Consider the following 23,764-nt stretch of genomic DNA (forward strand, 5'->3'; position numbering starts at 1 on the left):
CCACAGGAATATACCTTTAGACACTTCAAGCTCTCGTTTTCTTCCTAGTCACCTCACTGTTTGAGAAATGCAACTTGCTTCAAAATGACCCTTACTATAAAATATAGAGCCATAGCTCCATAAAACTCTATGGGAAGCATAAAAATTCACAGCTCACTTGGGTTCATAACTCGAAAATCAACTCACTCGCCCTTCTTCCCAATTCCTGGAGCTACTCCATTTCTCTTTTAGTTCATGGACAACACTATTGTGCAAGGTGGCTATGTAGCCTTTACAGTCCTCTGTTTGAAGGACTGCCATAAATCAGTCCTCTTTTTGAAAAGCTGTTCAAGACTAGGATAAAGATAAAGAACCGTACAATGATAGAATAAGGGCCTTGAAATTTCAAATTGGTTTCTGTATAGCAGACTGACCCTGGAATGCAGGTGATATTACCAGTTCCCCTGCTACGCTGAGAAGTAATGTGGTTTTTTTTCTATTTAAGCTGTATGCAAACCTGTGCTATTGTTTTCTTGTGATGCACTCCATCTTTTGAAGACATGTTTGCCACCCCACGAAGCTTTGATTTGGTCTTTGATTCTTCTCTGAATTTTTATTCTTACAACAGTCCACGAGCTATTCCTAGGGGCTAGACAGGTCAGCGAGTTCCAGCAAATGCGGCAAAGAGTTTTGTTTAGCTCAAAGACAGACAAGATTTTGCTTGACAATAACTACTGTGAATTTCACAGCACTTTATCAGATGCAAGGGATGCCAAGTTAGACCTGTTTGCCTTTAAGGTACAACACGTTTTATAGAATCATAGAATAATGGAGTTGGAATGGGCCTGTAAGGTGAGTGAGTCCAACCCCCTGCTCAGTACAGAAATCCAAATCAAAGTAGATCTCACAGATGGTTGTTCAATTTTCTCTTGAATGCCTCCAGTACTGGAGCAGTCACCACGTCCCAAGGTAATTGGTTCCATTGTCATACTGCTCTAACAGTTTGGATGTTTTTCCTGATTTTCAGCCAGAATCTCGTAACTTGACCTTTTTGTTCTGTTTTGTTTTCCACTGAAGTAGGTTAAAATATCCAGTGTGATATAGTGGATAAAGTGATAGACTAGGACTCAGTAGACCTGGATTTGAATCACCACTCAGCCATGGAAGGTCACTGGGAAAATGGACCTGGTAAAACCATTCCTTTAAATATCTCATTTACCTTTAAAGCCATGTTAGGGTTGCTATAAGTCAGTTCTGACTTGACGTCACACAACAGCAAGATCAACAAGGTTAAGTTGAGTGGCACTGACTGGAACAAGATTGCTGGCATGATGGCCAAGCAGGGATTTCAACTTTGGTTTCCTGAGTCTTACTCTCACACTCTAGCCGCTATACCATTCTGGCTGACACATATTGCTCTCACACCCTCTCAATGCAAGGTTAACAAAATCCGTTTCCTTTATGTTTCCTTGTGAAAACTCCAGTTATGGCCAAACATTTGTGTCCTTTTGAGTACTTCCCTTGTAACATCTCCATTCCCTCAACTTTATCATTTTTGATGCATGCTATTAGCATCTCTCATTTAAAGGGATGTGTTCTCTCAAAATATGCAACATTAGGGTGAACATTAATGTACAGAAAACCAAATTGATCTTGCAATGACTTGGTATTTTAACAATGCAGTCCTAACTGTGTTGATTCAGGTGTTTATCTCACTCTGTTGAGAGAGCTGTACTTGTCGATAAGTATCTATAGGATTGCAACCAGGCAGTACAAACTATGCATACTTATTCTGAAATAGGTTCCAATGTTGCTGTTGTTTAGTCGTTAAGTTGTGTCCGATTCTTCATGACATGGAAAATGTTTTCCATGTTTATTGGGAAAAAACGTTCTGAAGAAGAAGTCTTTCCTGTTCCCGTATCTCTGAAGACGGTTGGGAAATTTCAGCTGGTTCAAAATGCAGCAACCAGACCGCTGGTTGGGGCTAGTTATAGAGGGCGTATAATGCCCCTGTGCAGCAACTGCACCGGCTGCCAGTCTGTTTCTGGGCCCAATTCAAAGTGCTCTTCAGTATCTATAAAGCCCTATACAGGTGGGGTCCAGGCTATCTGAAGGACTGTATCTCCCCCTATGAGCCTCCTTGGCTCTTAAGATCCTCAGAAGAGGCCCTCCTCTATGTCTCACTGCCACTGCAGATATGCTCAATGGGGACACAGGATAGGGCCTTCTCTGTGGCCGCTCCAAGACTGTGGAGTAGTCTCCCTCAGGAGGTTAATTTGGCCCCTCCCTTTTCTCATTCCACCAACAGGCGAAGAAGACATACCTTTTCAGGCAGGATTTTAACTGTAACATGTAGCTTTTAAATCGAGTCCTTGGATGCTGTTTTTTAGCTTTTCTAGTTTGTTTTTAAATATAATGCTTTCAATCATTTCAAATATTTTGATTATGGTGATTGTTTTTTTAACGTGTGATTTACTGTGTTTCAATTTCACTTGTTTTAACTGTGCGAGCCACCTTAAGTCCTCTTATGGGGAGAAAGGTGGCTTATACATGAGACTAAATAAATACGTAAATAAATAAATGTCCAGAGGTCAGGTAGCTACACAGAACCACCTGTGCCCACACCTGCTTTTGCAAGCCCACTTCTTCCCAAAATACTTCTTACGCAAAGAGTGGTCGACCAGACCAGATGGGCGGGATATAAATCAAAATAATAATAATAATAATAATAATAATAATAATAATAATAATAATAATAATAATAATAATAATAATAATAATAATAATAATAATAATAATAATAATAATAATAAATCAGTGGGTTGCTTCTTTGCTGAAGAAGCTCCCTGGTTCCCTCCAGCGGCCCAGAACATTAAAAATAAAAAATGTGGATAGGGGACAGGAGTGCTGGGCCCCACTGACTTCCACACCTCTTGAAAAGCACAAGGGGGCTTTTTAAGCTGCTTTAAAAAATAATTTTGTGATGTGTGGAGATGGGGGGTGCAGAGGGTCTCCTGGGGAGGGGCATGTGGTTCACAGACCTACATAGCATACCCTTGATCTACTTCCTGACTCTTTTCATTGGAGATCCATGGGGCTAAACCAGATACTTCCATATGCAAAGCAAATGCTCTGTCACTGAGGTACATACAACCTCTTCTCTGTTGCTGGCAATGACTTGTTTGTTTTTCTGATGACATATTGCAGGCATGCATGTGGCAGCAATCATGAGCCTGTCCAACAAGCGGTTTGTGGCTAACCGGCCATTCCTGTTTATGCTGAAACACAACCTTACGGGTGAGTGGAGAAGTAATATGTTTATTAAGGGAGGAGATGGGGGGCGGAAGATACCGCTTCCTAGAAATGAGCAGTATTTTTTAATTTGGATTAAAATAATGTTGTTGGATTAAGTTTGTATGTGCGACAAGCAGAGGAAGGGCCGAAATGAGGCTGGCTGATGGGTGTGAGAAGAAGCTAGAGTTTATGTGACAGTGCAAAGGATTGTGGACTATACCCTCAGCTAATGGGGCCAAATGAGGATTTCAGTCCATACTCTCCACATATCAAATGTGGGCCAAATGTTCTTCAGAAAAGAGTCAACTATGATGGCTATACTTTTGCTATACTTCCATAGGCTTCCCAAGTTATTTATAACCTTTGTAGTATACAATAACAACAGGGTCCCCACTAAAACGGTTGGTTCCCAATACACAGAGAGCGACTAGGCAGATGCCAAGGACAAGACAAAGCCAGCCAAGAATAATGTTGTACTTCTCCCTCATGTGATTAGAACTGTTATTTAGGTCTGCATGCAGCGTTTTAAGAGTCCCTCAGCAGGAGTATCTGCCCTGGTTCATGTGGCAACATGTCTGTTTCAGGAAATGATTCCACTGTAGTCACAACAAGCAGGAAGGCAGTGACTATTACAGCTATTACTATACAGTATCTGTTACCTGTAGGAGCTACTTTTTATACCTGCTTTACTGTTTTTGTTATCTGTGCTCAAATCAAAGTGTTTAAATTAACCTGCTGCTTTAAATTGAGGATTAGGATAAGTGGCTGTTCATTTTCGGGAAGTAAGAGTAGCTGCAATACAGAAGAGGAATTACTGCTCTTTTTGACAGTTAGACAATGGGTATTTTTGGTTCCCAGACCTTGTCTAAGTATGTGTCAATCAAATAATTTCATAGTTCTCCCTTCTTCGGTTGGAGAGTACTCATGCAGTGGTACTGAAGCAACACTAACTTGTGGATTCAGTCCTTTGAGACTGTGAGCACACTTGACACCAGAGCACACAGCTCTCCCGCCTTGGTAAAGAAATCATATCCATACTTTTTTCTAAGGAAATAAGAAAGCTTGTGATAGAAGTCCTAGTTCTAGCTAAATTAGAGATGTCAGGAACCATAACTGTTCCCTTCATCTCCAAAGAACAAAGCCATGCTATCTCTTCCTTGGAGGGACAAGACAGAGGTGTGACAAGGACAGAAGCCACACCAGGAACCCTAAGAATAAGAATCTAATGTTGAAAGAAGGTCAGCAGGGGTCAGAGCAATTAGAGGACGATCTAGAAAATCAGAAAAAGTCCTCTTTACTCTTCCCCATGTTCACACATGTACCTTTTCAAGGGGAAGCTGAACCCATTCATTTCCAACATTTTAAATCTTACTTTTATTTACTTTCCCTTCCTCTGCTGGTTCCCTTGTACCCCATTTTTAACTTGCAGGGTGTCAGGCCAGGGAATCTGAAGCCTGAACATCCTCCTAAGAGTCCTATAGAACTTTACAGACCTCTAGAGGGGAAAAAACAGAAGCTTGCATTTATCACAGCTAGCATTTATCCATCTTTTCATTGCTGCAGTGATTCCAGACAACAGCAGCTTAATTCTACAAGCTTTATTATATATTGCATCCATGAACAAAAATACTTCACAATTGTTGAAAACATCCAGAAGTCTTCCAACTATGGAAAAACTATAGGCAGAAATGCTTACAAATATATGAAAACTAAACTTAAGTTCCCGGCAAATACTGGTCAGAATTTAATCGAAAATCTTTAATTACATTCTAAAAATGCAGGTGTTTATAACCTGAAAAAGCCCAATGAAAAAAGCAGAGAATACATCTCTAAAACACATCATTTAAAAGTAACAAGCATTATAACTTTAGTCTTTAAATGTATTAAAATGACAGACCTAAAAAATTATTCTAAGTGCTCACCCAGCCCAACCAGTTTGAATCTTTGGAAGAAAATTCATTTTATCCTCACTAGCTGCTGTTGCTGCTGCTGCAGCAACACGATGTCTGACACTCCCTGGCGTCAGTGTTGTTGGAACCTTGTGTGTGTGTGTGATAGCCTGTGGAGTTATATGCATGTGTTTCTTGCCTTCCTATATTTCTTTCAGATGTTTACATTTCCCTTCAACTGTAAACAACTAGCTTTTGCTGGTATAAGTAACTTACTGGGCCTTGATATCTAATCAAAATGTTTATAACGGAAACTTCTATTGTTTTTGCTGGGGAGGCAAAATAAAACTTTTACAAATCAGAATCTGGCAAACTTTCACCATGAGAATAAGCATCATTATTTTGACTAACAGGAGTCTGCATTTGCTAAGCTAGTGGTTTGCCATGAGACTAAATTATCGAAGGGTTAGAGCAAATTACTGGATCTTCAAAGGCCACCTGTGGGTCATATGAATACACGGCAACTTTTTATATAATACCAACCAATCTACCCACACTTGATGAGTCTATCTAGGTGTTTTTTTTTTCTCTCTCTCAGCAACCTACTTGTTTTTGTTCTCTTGTAGTAGTGTAATCATGGACATTTCAGCCAACTAATTGAGGCTAATTAACAAGGTGCCTGCTTGCATGTCAGGGTCACAACCAGCTGTGCAAACAGTACCTCATTGTAGGCTTAAAGCTGAGCAGTCCTGGGCTTTCTGGGCAAACCCTGTGACGAAAACAAACACCATTTTTGGAGGGAAAAGGCCACAGCTATATTGATTACAACAGCAGCTCCCTGGCCAAGGACTGGGAATGGATCCAATGAAATGGGGGGGGGGGGAACCGAAGTGCTCCCTTGTATCACCACCACCTTTCCACCAGGAGTGACAAACCCTTGGAGACTATGTATGTGCCACTTGGCCAGCCCAAGGCCCCTTTCTTATCTCCCCTTAAGGAGACACCTTTTATACCCAGGAGGGACGTGGTGGCGCTGCGGGCTAAACCGCAGAAGCCTGCGCTGCAGGGTCAGAAGACCAAAGTCGTAAGATCGAATCCACGCGATGGAGTGAGCTCCCGTCGCTTGTCCCAGCTCCCGCCAACCTAGTGGTTCGAAAGCATGCAAATGCAAGTAGATAAATAGGGACCACCTCGGTGGGAAGGTAACAGCATTCCGTGTCTAAGTCGCACTGGCCATGTGACCACAGAAGATTGTCTTCGGACAAAAACGCTGGCTCTATGGCTTTGAAATGGGGATGAGCACCGCCCCCTAGAGTCGAACACGACTGGACAAAAATTGTCAAGGGGAACCTTTACCTTTACCTTTTTATACCGAGGGACAACAGGCTCAAAACTGCTGCTAAACAGTGGTTCCATTTGGAATTAAAATGGGCTCAAGATAAAACCACAAGTCTAATCCTAACCCTAACTCTGTTGTTAACCCTCAATTAAAAAAAATCTCATGAAGTCAACAAATACCCCACCACCCCAATTCCATGCATATTCTTGTATACTGATGGATGATGAAAGTTTGTACATTTCACATACCTGAAAGTTATTGAATATCTGCTGCAATGATATAAGGCTGGGGTCATATCAGTCTTATCAAAAGTACATCCTTTAATGTGTTTGGGTGTGAATTATGGTAGAAAGATGGGGTGAATACATACATAGAGCTTGGGACCAAAATATCTTAAGGACCACATCTCCCTTTTTGAGCCTGCTCAAGAGTTAAGATCATCAGCGAGAGACCTTTCTCTCAGGCTTCTATAGGTATTCTGTGAAAAGAAAAAGAAAGACAGAGAGAAGGAGAGAGAAGAAAAATAAGATACCATATTTTCCATTTATAAGACACTCCTGTTTTTAAGACACGCCCCTTTCTAACCCAGAAATTAAGCTTTGAGTATTCAGCCTCTGGTCTCAGAACACTCGGACATTACAACTCCCTGTTGAATCTGAGCACTGCTTACAGGCTCCACCTCCAACGAGGTGTGTTCCAATTGGTTTGTTCAGCATCAGCTGATGTCAGTTGCATAAAGCTCATGACTGGAGGAAGCTAAGTCTCCTGACTGTAGGAAGCTAAGCCTTGTGATTGAAGGAAGCCTGTTTACAGAGGCAAGGTACAAACGATTTTGTTCTTTCTGTGCTGTCAGCTTAGTTCTGTGTAAAAGACGCCCCACAATTTTTAGTGTAATGATTTTAGGAAAAAGTAGCATCTTATATACAGAAAAATACGATAACTACAGCTCTATGATTATCACTCACATATATCCATAGGAGAAAATATGGAAGATCTTTTTTAAAATAATAGGCTCCATAAAATTTAACAATTTGTAGTTAGTAAAGGGAAAAATCTGTACTACTGTTTTATGCTGGCTGCTAAAATCCAACCTGCTGCTTTAAATTGAGAATTACAGATGAGTGGCAGCACATTTTTTGGGAAATAATAGTGTCTATAATAAAGAAAGGAGATTACTGTTATTTTTAGCAATTGCACAATCAGTGTTTTTGTTACAGTAACTTCTGCATTGAAATTGGGGATAATATGTAAAAATGGTAGACAGGCTTTGATAACCTTAAAGTAACAGAAATGGAATCTTGGGAATTAAGACTGTGTCTATCTCCCAATAGATCATGAGTGTCAAATTTCTCCAAAATCATCATGGCTCTCCTGCTATGCATGGGTGGATTGGTGCTGTAAAAACAAAAAACAAAAAAAAGAGACTGAAATATCCTCCACAAATAGTAGGCATCTTTTCATAGTTTGTTTGACGATGCAGTTTCGAGGCAAGAGTGCTGGATGCATTTGAGAAATGCTGAAAGTTACTCTCTTCGATAATGACTTCCATTATTTTGCAGCCAGCACAAACAACACAGTAATCTAGAGCTGTATTCTTTATAAGTAACTTTTCTTGTCTTTGGTGAGGTTTAGGAAAGCCTCTGTGTGCCTGGTTGCTTGGCCTCTTCCTTTGGGGCTCAATCCATTCAATGGCTTGAAGGGAGGGGAATCAAAGCACTCAAACGACGCTCTACCATTTTTTTGGGGGGGGGTTACCTTCATTCTCTTTTCCCTGGAAAAGACCTTGATGTTAGGAAAGTGTGAAGGCGAGAGGAGAAGGGGACGACAGAGGATGAGATGGTTGGACAGTGTCATTGAAGCAACCAACATGAATTTGACACAACTCCAGGAGGCAGGGGAAGATAGGAGAGCATGGCGTGCGCTGGTCCATGGGGTCACGAAGAGTCGGACATGACTAAACGACGATGACCTTCATTCTCATAGTGAATTCATAAGTAGATAGCAATGATAAGAAGATCAATGGCCAGGAGGCTCCAGACGTTAATTCTAGGCATGTAGGCCACAGCAGGTATGTTTGTAGAATATGTTAATCATGTATATTTACTCCTGAATATATATTAATGGGGAAAACTCTGACAGAATTGCAGGTTCTTCATCATAGGAGTTCTGTTCAAAGAACTCTGTCATCCTTTTATGTCTTCTGTGCAGGTCATCAGTATACTTTTCCATCTTTTCTTTGTTTTATCTTAGTCAGATAGCATACTTCCCTGTTGGTCTTTCAGCCTTCCTTGTATAGGCTTAAATTTCTCTTTGATTCCTTCGATCTTGTGGAAGAGAATTATTGTATTTTCTGTTTTGCTGTTCTATTTCTTTGCATTGGCAATAGATCTTTTTGTTTCTACATGACAGTTAATGAAAGGCCGCATTCATGATTCTGACCCTACTTCTCTTACGTACCTATGACTTTTTATTTTGACTACAGGAATTGCAATTTTATGTTCTTCCCTTATAATATCTCTAGTTTCAATCTATAATTGTTCTGGTTTGTGGTCAATTGGTTTAGTATTTAGAGATGGGTATGAACTGCCAATTTGTGTGATATGTACTGGTTCCCCCAAAGGACAAACAGGTTTTGGTACCTTCCAGTCCTGACGCCTCAGGCAGGCACCCATTCAGAGGCAATGCCCAGAGGAGGCGGGACAGGGAATCTGGGGTGCTGCCTCTGAATGGGCACTCACTAGAGCAGGCGGGGCTGGGAATCACTGAACATCTGTTTGTCTGAAGGATGAAGCGGCATGAACTGCTGAACTGGTAGTTTGTGTCCTTCTGCAAATCTGTTCTTTATGTGGACTTTAAATTGATAAGAAATGTTGTTTAAATTATATTTTAGGACTATGATTCTTGTCATGCTCTTCTTCAGCTTTATTCTCAAGTTACAGGAAGCCAGATTTCAATGGAATATCAGAAAAAAACTTCCTGTTAGAGCAGTAAGACAGTAGAATCAAGAGAGGGTGAGTGCTCCAGCACTAGAGGCATTTGCGAGAAACTTAGACAAATACCTGGCAGATATCCTTTGATTTGTATTCCTGCATCGAGCAGGGGGTTGGACTTGATGGCCTTATAGGCCCCTCCCAACTTCACTATTCTATGATTTTATGTTTCTAGTGTTTGATATTGACAGTTCATGATCAGTACCACATTCTGCTCCCAGTCTTGTTTTGGCAAAGAGAAAACAGCTTTTCTATTTCCTGCTTCCATTCATGCATTCTATTTGATTTATATTGGCCATCAGCTAGTGTCATGTGTACAGTTGTCCGATTGGTTGCTTGAATCATGCATTTGCAATAAACATGCTGTTAGCTTCACAGACCTCTGTGTATATTTCTCCTACTTCATTTCTGACCCTTAGCTCACATTTCACAACAACATTTGGTTCTGCTTTGTTTTATGCTTTTGAATTCCAGTTATCTATAGATTATAAGTATGGCTTTGTTTGGTGTCTATTTGATCTACATAAGGCTTTCAGTTTCATCTCCTTCAGCATCTGTAGTTGGAGTATAGACGTGAATGATGGTTACATTGACAGGTTTTCCAAGAACTGCAAAGGCTTATGCCCCAATAAATTCACTAAGTCTCCAAGGTGTGACAAGACCCTGTACTGTTCAGAACACTGCATCTCTATGGTAGATGAAAGCTTCCCCTCAGAGATCAAAATGTCAGCAACAAAAGCCTCTGTACTAAATCACAACAATAAGATGACCTTCACTGTTTGAGCGTTATACTCAGGAAACATACAGTCAGCATGTGAGAAAAAGCATCTTCTTTCCGAATGAAGGGATCTATAAATATATTCCCAAGTGTGTAGGAAAAATAATGCCCACAGGGACAGCTGTACCATTTAAGAGCTCCAGTCAGAAATATATTGGAACAAACCTTAATGCTATAATGGCTCTCGAGGGATGACGAGGGATCACTTTATTAGAGAAACTGAACTCTTTGCTAATGTCATTGTTGAGCATTTGGACTAGTCCAGCTTCCCCGAAAGTACTCTTTTTTGGTGTGTATAATCCTCTACTGCTTGCATAATCCCCAGTTGGCAGTTGGCTATTTACAAGTAGAGCACAGCAGGTCTGACCAAACTACCCACCTGATCAATGCTGCAAAACTGACCAAAGGTGCCAGGGAAAGTGCCCGTCTCCTAGTAGTGAGGAGCTGTGTTATCCTAGGGCAAGACCTGCTCCTAGACCTATTTGTCGAATCTGCTGTGAGAATGCTGAAATGTCTTTTGAGATCAGAGTCCTACTCTGGTGTTCATATTAGGGCACACTCACCTCCCTCTAGCTCTGCTGTCCTTCATTTTTGGTGTCATTACTCTGAACACATGGAGAGAAATAAGAGGAAAGCTACCAATGAAATATGGGGGATCTCCACATTAAAAGAAACCCTGGATAATTTGGGTTCCAATTCACCTGGGAAGTCTCCTATTGATAGTGGAAACTCTCTGGTTCAGACTCACCATCCCCTATGGAATCAGGATGATGAAACCCTGGAGGTGGAAGAGGATTGGGTTAGAGTGCTCTCCCTCATGTGTGGCTGAATATTTTACTTGCTTCATGTTCAGTTTGGGTTCTTTAGCTGAAGCTGAAGGGAACTGAAAAGTAAGAGACAGAGACCTTGAATCTATTGAGGCCTCTTAATGAGCTCTAAGTGCTAAAAATTATTGGAGTCGTCATCATCCTGGATATAAGCGTATTTCTAAAAAAATATTTTAGGATATGAATTCTTATTCTGGCATGCATAAGAATTGATTAACACCGAGAAGGATGTCGCAGGAATGTAAGATAGGCCAAGACATTTGTTTGACATAATTAGCTGTGTTATAAGGAATGTGACATGGTTTCATTATCATATGTCATAACCCTAAATTCCATTTATGATAAAATTGTAAGGATTTCAAAGAGTGTAGTAGTAATGGGAAACTTCAATTACCCTGATATGTACTGGGAAGAAAATACTGCCAAACATAGTCCGAGAAATCCATAGCTTGTGTTGCTGTTAATTTTCTGCTGTAAAAAGTGGATAAAGAAACTAAAGGATTACTTGCCTTTGACTTGATTCTAACTAATAAGGATGACTTAGTTAATGAAGTGGCATTAAGAGGAACTCTGGTGGAAAGTGACCAAGTTATACTGTATTTGATTTTGAAGGAAGCAAAATTATAAGTAGGGACATGTGTATTCTAGATTTTAGGAAACTAAATTTTAATAAAGTTAGATTAATGATAAGTAAGGTCCCAAGGAGAGATCCTAACAAGAAAAGAAGATGGGTAGGATTTTGTTAGAATTGAAATTCTGAAGACACAATTACAAACAATCCCAACAACAAAAAAAGGTGGAAGACAGAAAAAAAAGAACAGATGTGTACAAAAAGCTCAACGAGACCTGAAAAACAAGGAAAGGACACATATAGGGACTGAAAGGAAGACTATGTTACAAAAGCAGAGTACTATACACAGGTAGCAAAGAATTGCAATCCAAACACAAAGGAATCAACAGAATTCAAAGGATATGGGAACAGGGTGAGTGGATGAAGAATATATGTGTAAGAAGTCTATAAATGCCTATCCAGATAAGAGCAGAGGGCAGGAGGAGGGTGGTGGCTACTGGGGAGCAGATGAATAACTTAGCAGATGGTGAAAGTCTGAAGGAGACATAGCTGAGCAAAAAAAAAGAAAAGAAATATTTCAAGGGATCAAAGAAAAATTTTGAAAGACTCATTGATAGTAAACAAACTGAGAGATAACAGTAGGGTGAAATACTAGAATTTAGTTAGAAAGAAAAGTTCTTTCTGTTGCTAGGAGAAGGTGTGTGTGTATGTGCATGGTTTCTTATTGAAAGGGACATCTCCAAAAGTGGAGGTAGCAGGGAGAGAAATTGTAATATTGTGCTGTTGAACTGAAATTAGATGTTTTTGAATGCTGGAAACAGTTATTCATTCTGCTGTTGTGAACAGTTACATGCACTGACTACTCACTATTCATCATTTGAATGGTGTCCTTGTATTTTCTTTATTTACAGTATTGATATTCATTAATATTTCCCTGTTAATACCGTCTCATTTTATTTCTCAGAATTCTCAGTCAGCCACATTCCATTATTTCAGTTACAGGTCATTCGACTTTTCATTTAGTTATAATAAGCCATTGTTCCAGTAATTACTGTGGCGTAGCAGATAGAATGATGGACTAGAACTCTGGAGACCAGGGTTTGAATCCCCCCACTCAGTTCTAAAAACCTACTGGGGGAGTGGAACTGGTAAAACAATTCCTTAAACATTTTACGTACCTTGGAAGCCCTATTAGGATCACTATAAGTCAGTTCCAGCTGGATGACAGCTAGCAACATGCGAATAAACAATACAGGGTTAGTGCTCCTTACCCTGTGCATTGTGTGACGTGGTGGCGCTGTGGGTTAAACCGCAGAAGCCTTTGTGTTGCAAGGTCAGAAGACCAGCAGTCATAAGATTGAATCCACGCGACGGAGGGAGCTCCCGTCGCTTGTCCCAGCTTCTGCCAACCTAGCAGTTTGAAAGCATGTAAAATGTGAGTAGATAAATAGGTACCACCTCGGTGGGAAGGTAACGGTGTTCTGTGTCTAGTTGTGCTGGCCATGTGACCACGGAAACTGTCTTCGGACAAAACACTGGCTCTACGGCTTGGAAACAGGGATGAGCACCACCCCCTAGAGTCAGACACAACTGGACAATTTGCCAAGGGGAACCTTACCCTGTGCATGCTACCGAAATGGAGAAGGAGATCACCTATACACAACCTAGACACAGCTCTGGACTTGCCAGGTATGCAGTCTTAGGCTAGTGGCACACTTAGTTGCTACCTGGTTGTGAAACACAGATAATAATGTGGGATGGTTTCAACAATGTGGTCCTCTAGGCCAAAGAGTGGCTTGGCTTGGAGGGCAGAGTCCTGCTGCCTTTCAGGAGGATGTGGAATTGTGGAGTAGTCAAGGTATGTCTATCAGCATGTGACTGGCACTGAGGGTGTGAGAGATGCTGCCCCCTATGCAATCCTAGCCTTCTTGCTTGCTGCTGAGCTTTCCTGCCTTGTGGATCTAGGGAGATTCAATCTAGTTGCTTTAGGGCCAGATAGAAATATTTGACTTCTTTCACCTGATTGGTGAACAAAAGGTGACCAGGAAGCTTCTGCCTATCCCAAACTGACCACTCACAAGAGGTGATTGGGCAGTTCCCTGTCAAGTCAGAACCGACCCTAATAGGGCTTTCAAGGTAAGTGAGATATTTAAGAAGTGGTTTTACCAGTTCCACTGCCCCCAGTGAGTTTCCATTGGCTGAGTGGAGTTTCAAACCCACTCGGTGGATAGAGTAACGGTCCACAGTTGTAGACCATCACTCCATCCATTACACCACATCGGAAAGCCACTCTTTGCTTATGACAAGGTAAGGGAGTTAAATTACAGTGGTGCCCCGCATAGCGAGGTTAATCCGTTCCGGATTAACCTTCGCTATGTGAAATCTTCGCTAAGCGGGAAGTAAAAAGCCATTCATTTAATGCGTTCCAAATTGGCCCTAAACTTCCCACTTAGAGAAGTTTCCTGGCCCCGAGCAGCCATTTTCGCGCCCTCGGCAAGCGAGGGGAGGGCGCGAAAACGCCGCGCGGGGCCATTTCGGGTCGTCCGCGGCCGTTTTGAAGCCGCAAAACAGCTGTTTTGCGGCTTCAAAACGGACCCGAAATGGCCCCGCGCTGTGTTTTCGAGCCCTCGGCAAGCGAGGGGAGGGTGCGACAACACCGCGTGGGGCCATTTCGGGTCACCCGGCGCCCATTTTGGAGCAGCCGAACGTGGCTCCAAAATGGCCGCCGGACTCCCCAATCGTCGCAATGCGAGTGCGGCGATTGGGTGCTCCGTATAGCGATCCCGAAAAAGGGGATCGCTATACGGATTCGTCGTTATACGGTGCGTTCGCTAAGCGAGGCACCACTGTATAATAATAAAGTTGTTGGCCTATTTCACCCCATCATTTGGTCTTGGGGGTTTATTTCCTGGTTGGAGGGGGAAAATAATAAAACAACTCACAGAACAACAAACTCATAAGAAAAGTGATAAATACTTATTAATAATTGTTACAGTGTTTTGAAATCGACATTCTATCACCACCTTTCTTTTGTTTTTCTTCTTGTTTTTAGGGTCCATTATATTGATGGGGAAGCTGGCCGATCCTGACACTCAGCTGGAAAAGGGACACGATACAGACTCCCTTTAAGAATACTAAAGATCACAATAGGGCTACGTTTTTTTTTTCAACTATCCTTAGATCGTCTGATATATATATACAGTGGTGCCTTGCTTAACAACGATAATCCATTCCAGGAAAATCGCCGTTTAGCGAAACCATCGTAAAGCGAAATTAAAAACCCAATTGAAACGCATTGAAACCCGTTCAGTGTGTTCCATTGGGGTAAAAACTCACAGTCCAACAAAGATCCTCCATACAGGGGCCATTTTCGCTGCCTGTATAGCAAGGAATCCGTCTCTAAGCACAGCCGGGAGCCATTTTATACACCTGGCCGCCATTTTGAAAACCCGACTATCAGCTGTTTTTGATCGTCCCAAAGCAGGGAACTGATCATCGCTAAGCTAAATTCCCCCATTTAAACCATCACAATTGCGATTGCAAAAAGATCGTCGTAAAGCGGATTCGTCATAATGCAGGGCAATCGTTAAATGAGGCACCACTGTACGTTGTATAGTTTTTTTCCCTTCTATCCTTTCTCTATATGATTCTGTGTATTGTAGATGAGGTCTATAACTCCTGGTAATTCTAACATGTTGCTGAGAAGAAAAAGAAAGGTACATATATTAAGAAGTAACTGCATACAATGGCTGAACTCCTATTTGCCTCATAAGCCAAGTTGTAATTTCCTCTCTATTTCTTCCCGGTAAACAAACCATCCTACTGAGATTCTTAGAGGCATGTTCATGCCTGTACCAAGCCAGCATAGATTCACGACGGTAGGGGCTTTGTTTATCAGAGAGGAATGAATGGAAAGTTGGGCTTAGGCTAAAGACAGGACTTCAGACAATTTCTTGCTTTTCTGGAATCAGATGAGAGAGGCAATTTTGATACATTTCTGAGTGAAGCTCTCATGGAAATGTTCAAACTGCTCGCTTTCTGTCTTTGATTGTGCTTTGACAGTTATTTCTTCATTCTACGGGCCGCTAGGCTTTGTGAGCAAATGGAATAAAATAACAAAAACACAATCCACTGGTGTAAAACAAAGAAACAAGAAGGATTTTAACAAGACGATGCTTTTCCCGTTTCTTTATCAGACAAACAAAGGATCTTGGTATCTGAATTTGAGAGATCTTAACTGTTTTCCCTCTATATTTTGATTGCCACATTCCATCTTCTAAATTGATCATGCTCTATAGAGAGTTGTTACTGGTCAATACAAATTAAGAGCAGCTCCAGGAATGATTTTTTTTTTATTGCCCAAGGTGCCATCTGGAAGATGGGTGGTAAAAAGAATTGAGATTTGATAGCTGCTTTAGTGAGTGTTGGTGTTTAGCCCAGTGCCGAAACAATGAATGAAAGAAGCATCTCCAGCAACCATTATGTCAATCCTCATTTCTGCAAGGTGTCTCTGGGCACCAATGTAGCATATGCTGGAGTGGAACTCCAAGCTATTAGGGGTAATGCAAGCGATAGTGGTTCCAGTTACTTGTACTTTTCCTTCCAGCACAGGGTCTTCTAGGGCCTTTCATCCTCTGCATTCACCCCTGTAAGTGTTGATGCCAGATATAAGCAGATGGGACACTATCAGAGCTTCAAAGTTACAAGTTACATACTGACCTGTAACTAGTTGCATTTTGGGAAATGAGTATTATAGTTAGTAATTACAGAGTTCCTTCAAAGGTGTAATGAGTAGTGCCTAAATTACTCTAATGAATAACATCTAATTCCTTTTCAGTGGGTACTTTGAAAGAACATTTTAGGGCATTGTAAGAATTATTTTGATAAAAATGCCTCAAGTTTTATGCCATTTTCTTATGAATTCTAAGTGCTGATGGAAATATTCTTCAGTTCTGTCCATTGTATTTTGCAAATATCAAAAGTTGTCACTAGGGGCTACCAGAGAATATTGATCATTGTTTTTCTGCTCTGTTAGTAATTACAAGGCAATACCATGCAATTAAATGAATTATTTGTGTGGGTGGCATACCTATAACAGCCATGCAACAGCCAAGAAGTAATAAGTGATGCAACAAGTTCTTTTAAAAACAGGACATTCCTTTATGCTCTTTTTAAAATAGGACATTCCTTACCCTGTTGTTCTCTAACAAGTACTTCTATGCTTGGGTATATCTCTCACTGACAAATAACCTGAAAGGCTCTCAAAATCACTGTTATATTTCCCAAGGACCATTGAAAAACTCTTGATGGCTGCTATTAAGAACCTTCATATACTGGATGATTTGCACCTCTACTCCACTTCCTCTCGCCCCTGTGTTTTTGTAAACAACTTGTTTTGAGGCTGCATTCCATGGGTTTGAAGACACAGACTGTAATCTATTAAAGCTCATGCCAAGTAACATCTACTAGCCTCTTAGGTGGCACAAGTTTGTTATTGCCAGCCTGTATGCCATCTTTCTCTTTTCTCTATCTATGTAAGTACCCTATAAGGGGATCATATTGCTACCATCTTTCAATAAACTTTTTGTTCCCTGTGCTAAAGCTAAACTGCTCTAGTGTCTAATAAATCAGATGGAATTGCTTTGACTGCTAATTGCATTGTACAATGTTCATATTTTAGCCTCTCAGGGACCAACAATGATCGAGGCGTGCGCACATGCGCTCCGTCTCCACCATTGACTGAACATATAGTGGGGCAGGGTAAGTAGTCAGCGTAATGAATTGTATTTAAAGCAATGCTTCCCCCTTATTGCTGGCAGTTTGTTAAAACAGTGGAATCAGAAACAGTACAATCCAAACTGTGCATGATTTGCTCTCTCAGATTGTCACAAGGCTTATGGGTGAAACAAGCACGACTTCCCCAGTAGGGTTTGATTTCCTGAAATGCACCGCCGTGCCACTCCGCGGCCTCTCTTATCTTTGGGAAGCCAAAGATGGCAGTTGCTGAACAATGGAAGGGTCCTCCCCCCCCCCCACACCTCCTGTGAACAGACCAGCAAGTCGTGATTGTCAGCATTTTTTGCACATTATCTGCTAAAGAGTCATCTGCAGCAATAAAACGGACACCGTGAATGCACCAACAGTGCCTCGTCTGCAGTTCTGTGCACTTTCCTGATGATTTTATGTGTACATAAAAATCCCAAATACGTCTCTGAGATCCTCAACACTGCAACAGCAGTAACCACCACAAGCCATTTCCATTAAATTTTTTTTTTTAAGCTCACTTTCATTATGGAAAGCTTCTTTCTCTGGAGGATGCTAACGAGCAAAACATATTTCTGATATATTCTCTTTATTGAAATATATACACATCTCACTCATAGTCTGTACTTATCCAAAATGCAGTTTCTTCAGCACGTAGAAGGCACGTAGAAAGCTGAATTCTGGTATATGTGGAATCAAAGATAATCAGAGGCATTTTGCAATATGTTTTCCATTAAAGGAAGGATATGGAGTCCTGAACCTCGCTGGGCATGCAAAATACAAGGGACTTATTTTATAAAATGCTGAATAGTAAGTTCTCTAGTAGAGGTGCAAATAGCAGATAATGTGCCAATAGTAAGCCACACAGCTTAAAGAGAACAACTTGCTGCTCAGCCACAGATGTAAGCAACCTCAGCCTAATTTTCATGTGGCTTTGGCTTAATTTCTGATGGACAAGTGCACCAATGCAGGTAGCAACCAATCTGAACTTAGGAGGGTGGGTATTAGGCAGATAGACAGATCGGTGTGTTTCTCCTCTTGTTCTGATCTATGCTCAGATGGGTTTTCTTAGCCTTCCTTCCTCCTTTTCCCTCTGAAGCCACCTCCTGTTTTGTATTCCCCTGCTTTTAGAAATCTTTTTCTTCTTGCACTAATCCCAAATGGGTTTCCTTCTTAATTAATACAGTGTTTTCTTTTTTTTTCTATAATGTCAGTCTCCAGCAGGGCTAGAACAAGGATGGCAGGGAGAATGAGAAGCTTTCTTTTTCTTTTGGGGAGCATGACAATTCTGCTACTCGTTTTTTTCTTGATAGAGACCCATGCCCATGCTTTAACACAGAATGGGTGGGAAGGAGTGCTATGTGCTCACATTTCTAGTTATGGACCTGGTCTCCAGAATAGCTACTTCTTTCCAGTGGGCACTGGCTTAGCATCAAGCTGCTGTGTGTATTTAGGTGCCATAAGTTTGAACCAACTTAACGGTGACCTTTCTGGTTTCAAGGTACGTGGCATATTTAAGGAGTGGTTTTTTTACAAGTTCTAAACCTCTATTGTGAGTTTCCATGGCTGAGCAGGAATTTGAACCCAATTCTCCTGAGAGCTGTCCATCACTCTATCCATTACACCACATTGGGTATCTAACCATTGTCAAAGGGACTCTGATGGCAATCAGCTTACATTGGACTATAGTGATTTCTGTCCTTTCTGCTAGCTAGCCCATCGAATTAGGAGGAAGAAGGAGTTAGCTTTAAGAGAGAAAACAGTGAATCCAACCACTCTGGGCTGTCATCCCACCCACTGTTAACTTCATCCACACCAAGTAGTACGAATCCCCTTCCACAGATCACCCATAAGGCAAATAGAGAATCAAAAGATCATCATCTTGACATGGTTGTATATGAAACTGTGGCAATCTGCTCTGAAGCCCCTATTCCCCCAGGCCTTCACAAGGTTCTCACTCTTTTTCTTTCTTCGCTGCCACCAGGTATTACTGCTTTAATACCATTTAATCATGGAAACATGTGCTTTTAAAACTCAAGTCTTTTATTAGGTCAGGGAAGTTAATATAGGATTAATGTTCAATAGGTAAATCACAGATTGCTAATCACTTGTATTTGAATCAATTCTACTGTAACTTTAAAACTCTATTAACTCTTTGTTCCATTCAGCGTTCCTACAGATCTCTAACTCACTCTTAGTTCACTTTTAAGTTTCACACTGTCTCTCACTACAGAATCTCTCCTCATACTCCATACACCAGCCTTTATATCCAGCCCCCTCCCCCCTTGGCTCCGCCTTCCATCCTCTCATTGGCTCTTCTCCACTGTTCAGCTGTGGCAGACAGGTGAGGGCGGGGCTGTTCACTAGAGAAACCTTTAGCCATCTTGAGGATGGCACTTTAGAGATGTTCTGACTAGAAAGCTTAAGCCTCAGATTTGAGACACAGATGGAATTCCAGCACACCCTGGTTGCTGGAAAAATTCCTGGAAGGAAAAACACAAAATATGTGATGTGACTGGCATCTCTTCACAGTAAAACTCAGTACTCTGACACAACCCATGAAAGCCAAGCCATACATGGGATGGAATACAGACATTACGTCCACATTATACTTTGATATAAAGAGGTATGGGGGGGGGGGGTTGAGAAAAAGAAGAGAGAAAAAGCAAAATATGCCTCATTTGTGATTTTTAAAATGTGTTTTTAAAAACTCCACCAAAGTTCCCTGCACAGTTGACAACTGAAAGCATACATTGAAAGAGATTCAGTAGATACTGTATAGCTTTTTGGCCAGTGCAGAAAATAGAAGAGAGAGAAGATGTCACCATCACCCTCTTAGAACTGCAGAGCTAGAAGTGACCCTATGGATCATCAAATCCAACCTCTGTCAAGGAGGAAAAAACTCCCAACCTCTGGCTATGCAGCCAGCGACCTAAACCACTGAGCTGTTACAGTGATCAAATTCTCCCTCCCTCCCCCACAACAGTTCTAGGTTAAATATATGAGTACTTTGTTCTCATCCTATTATACCAAACCTGGAAATTTTTAATTTTCCAAGATGGAATGCTCACTGGAAGAAACCCTACAATGACAATTGAAGATACTTCAGTGTGATTTCATGTCAAGAAAATAAGCAGAAGAGTAATTGAGCACAAGGCTGGGAAGACTAGAAGCGGCATAGGAATAAAATAAAATTAAGCTATTTCTGTTTGTTTCCTAGATGAGGCACAACACAAAATCTTGACTCAATGGCTAGATTTTTAAAATTTCATTAAGAGTGCAGGATCTGTTTTCTCTTTTATATCTGGCCACTTCAGAGAGAGGTTTCTCAATAGTGCTCTGGGCACTAGTGTGGTATCTAATTGGTTAAATGTAAAGGTTCCCCTTGACATTTAGTCCAGTCATGTCTGACTGTTGGGCACGGTGCTCATCACTGATTCCAAGCCATAGAACCAGCGTTTGCCCGAAGATAGTTTCCGTGGTCACATGGCCAGCGTGACTAGACACGGAATGCTGTTACCTTTCCACCGAGGTGGCACCTATTTATCTACTCGCATTTGCATGCTTTCGAACTGCTAGGTTGGCAGGAGCTGAGACAAGCGACAGGAGCTCACTCCGTCGTGTGGATTCGATCTTACGACTGCTGGTCTTCTGACCTTGCAGCACAGAGGCTTCTGCAGTTTAACCCGCAGCGCCACCACATCCCTTCTAATTAGAGCGGTCCAAATCTAGGAGGTAGAAGCTCCTGCAATCTTTTGATCATTTTAATAGAAAGGGCAGTATTTTCACCCTGGCAGAGATAAACTCATCACAACCTGCTCACTGCTGAACAGATGAGTTGGTACAGAGATAGGAAAGTGCTGGTTCAGGTTTTTCCAAGTTCTTTTAGGGCAACCCTCGCCCGCCAAAATTGGAATCTCAGCTCTCATTAATCATGGCAGCTGAATATCTAACAGTGTAAAGTTCAGACCAGCCTTGTGAAGTTTGGTTAGCATGCTTCATAGGATGTCTGCCCTTCATCCCCAACCCTCTTCGCTTTGCATAAATGTGCTCTCCTGACATTTAATATTTTTAATATTATTTCAAAGGAAAAAACGCTGGCTTGGCTTGTGGATTTCTTTTCTGCTGTTCATTACCTTGAGGTCTGATTGCTTCGAAGCCTAGTCGTACATGTTCCCCATGTAATATTAATGCATTTCTGCTGTTGATTGAAAATTAGATGATGTGTTTATCAGCTAGTTATCGCGTTCAAATATTTATGTGCTCAGGGAGCTTCAACTGCAGGATCTGCTGTGGTGATGGGATGAGATAGCAGTTGCACATGACCAGGTACATAACCAGCACTTTGCGCGATTGCAATGGCAGATTCAGTAGTTGGAGTTTCATGAGTAAATATTGAGCAGGATACTGGCCACAATGTTCGTTTTCCCAGAGGTGATCCATGATGTTGCAAAAGCCATCTATTTATCATTGCTAGTTTTACCCCTCATCTGCCTCCTGGACATTTAGCATAATTTGTTTTGTGACTGGTCACTGGAAAGCAAATATGAACTTTGTGGGAGGGAAAGTTTGGGAGAGAGGGGTCAATTTTAGGGAACATACCTCCCTTAATATTCAGTTTGACCATGTGATACTTTCCTCTAATGCAGTGCTTTTCAACTTTGGGTTCCCAGTTGTTCTTGGACTACAACTCTCAGAAATCCTGGCCAGCACAGCTAGTGGTGAAGGCTTCTGGGTGTTGCAGTCCAAGAACATCTGGAGACCCACAATTGCTCATTGCTCTAATGAGAATCTCAAGTGGTAAGTGCCAACACAGATGAAATTAAAAGATAGGCACCTCGAAACGAGAGAGAAGTATTGAGTTGTTAACTCTTGAGCTTTTCAGATGTTTCCTCTAAAAATAATATAATTAAAAACATCCTAAGTAGGTAAACACCAATCTTCCCCTAAGGGAAAAAAAGAAATTAATTAACTTGGGGAGGTGGTCTGGAATAATTTGGCGGATAAAGGTGTGTTTGTTTGACTAGAACAGGAGTCAATGCTATTAGAGGACAGACATGTTTCATAACAGTTTTGGGGGCAGGGAGAAGTTTCTCTTGCCAAATCCAGTTCTCTGTCCATTAACTGTTTGGAGCACTGTGAGTTAATATGGATTGTCACAAATTCTAACTTTCCTAATTTTGTGCAATGTTCTATATGGATTATAATTTTAGGATTAACTGAGCCCCTAACAACCACATAGACTGGAACATAGAAAGCAAATAATTGAGATAACTAGATCAACTTTTAGGAAATTAAAGGATGTGTTGCATAGCAAACAGCTCAATATATCTTAGAGGCAGAAAAGGTTAAAGTATTACCATACCTATGGTCAACATGGATGTGGAGTTTGAATTGTTAAGAAGGAGGTGCTCAATAAAATAACTGCTTTTGCAATATGGATGTCCAGAAGGATTCTTTACATCCCATGGATTGACAGAATAAAGAATGAAGATGTACTTAATCGAATAGGGAAACAAAGAGGAAGAGAATTGATCAATTTAAGTTAAGAAACACAATATTTCATGTATTGGGCACATAATTCATCATGAGAAATGTAATACACCACAATACATAATTGAAGGGGAGATCAAAGGTATACGTGGGTGAGGTAGAAGGCAGACTTTTTGGAAAATAGTACCAGAGATTGGCTGGACCTTAATATAGAATAACTTACCCACAGAGAGAGAGATAGGTGGAGATATGCCATGCTGGTAGCTGATCATGGCACTTTGGTTAAGCTGCAGTACTGTAATCAAGCCTCTGCTCACAGCCCTGAGTTCAATCCTAATGGATTGAGGAAACTGGCTGAGGATTGACTTAACCTTCAGTCCTTCTAAGATTGGTAAAATGAGTACCCAGCTCGCTGGGGGGGCGAAGTGCGGTTTACATAATTATGTTATAACCTCCCCCCAAAAGGTGTTTCAGCATTATGGGGTAGAATAGAAGTTGAAACTGCCGCCACCACCACCTCAGCACTTGAATTGGCCACCAGAGAAAGAGAGAACCGAACCCCTTTAAACGTCTCTCTCTTTCTCTCGTCAGATACTTAGGATCTTAATGTGACTGTACTGCACAGATGCCATTTTACAGAACATTATGTGTTCCTATTAGTCTGCTGCAGTGATTATATTCATCACCTTGGCCTCATTCGCCTCAGTTCTCAAAGGCAACCCCCTAAAACTGTTCAAAGTCAAAGTCACATTCAACGCCACGCTGTGTCCTGAAAAATCCCCAGCTGCTTCAGGAAGGTAGCTGATGGCTCATCCGCTTCACAGCACAGCACCACGTGAGG

The 23,764-nt window shown here is 41.3% G+C and overlaps 1 protein-coding gene across 1 annotated transcript in view; it reads left to right on the plus strand.

Moving 5' to 3' along the window:
* SERPINI2 (serpin family I member 2) overlaps nucleotides 1-19,676 on the plus strand; it is a 63,811-nt gene extending 44,135 nt beyond the window's left edge. The window contains exons 8-9 of the mRNA XM_078389686.1: nucleotides 3,187-3,276; nucleotides 14,720-19,676. Of these exons, the coding sequence (XP_078245812.1) occupies nucleotides 3,187-3,276; nucleotides 14,720-14,796 (167 nt within the window). The 3' untranslated portion in view covers nucleotides 14,797-19,676. The remainder of the gene's footprint in view (nucleotides 1-3,186; nucleotides 3,277-14,719) is intronic.
* The last annotated feature ends 4,088 nt before the right edge of the window (nucleotides 19,677-23,764 follow it).

Source organism: Pogona vitticeps, chromosome 3, assembly GCF_051106095.1.
Source record: "Pogona vitticeps strain Pit_001003342236 chromosome 3, PviZW2.1, whole genome shotgun sequence".
Lineage (NCBI taxonomy): Eukaryota > Metazoa > Chordata > Lepidosauria > Squamata > Agamidae > Pogona > Pogona vitticeps.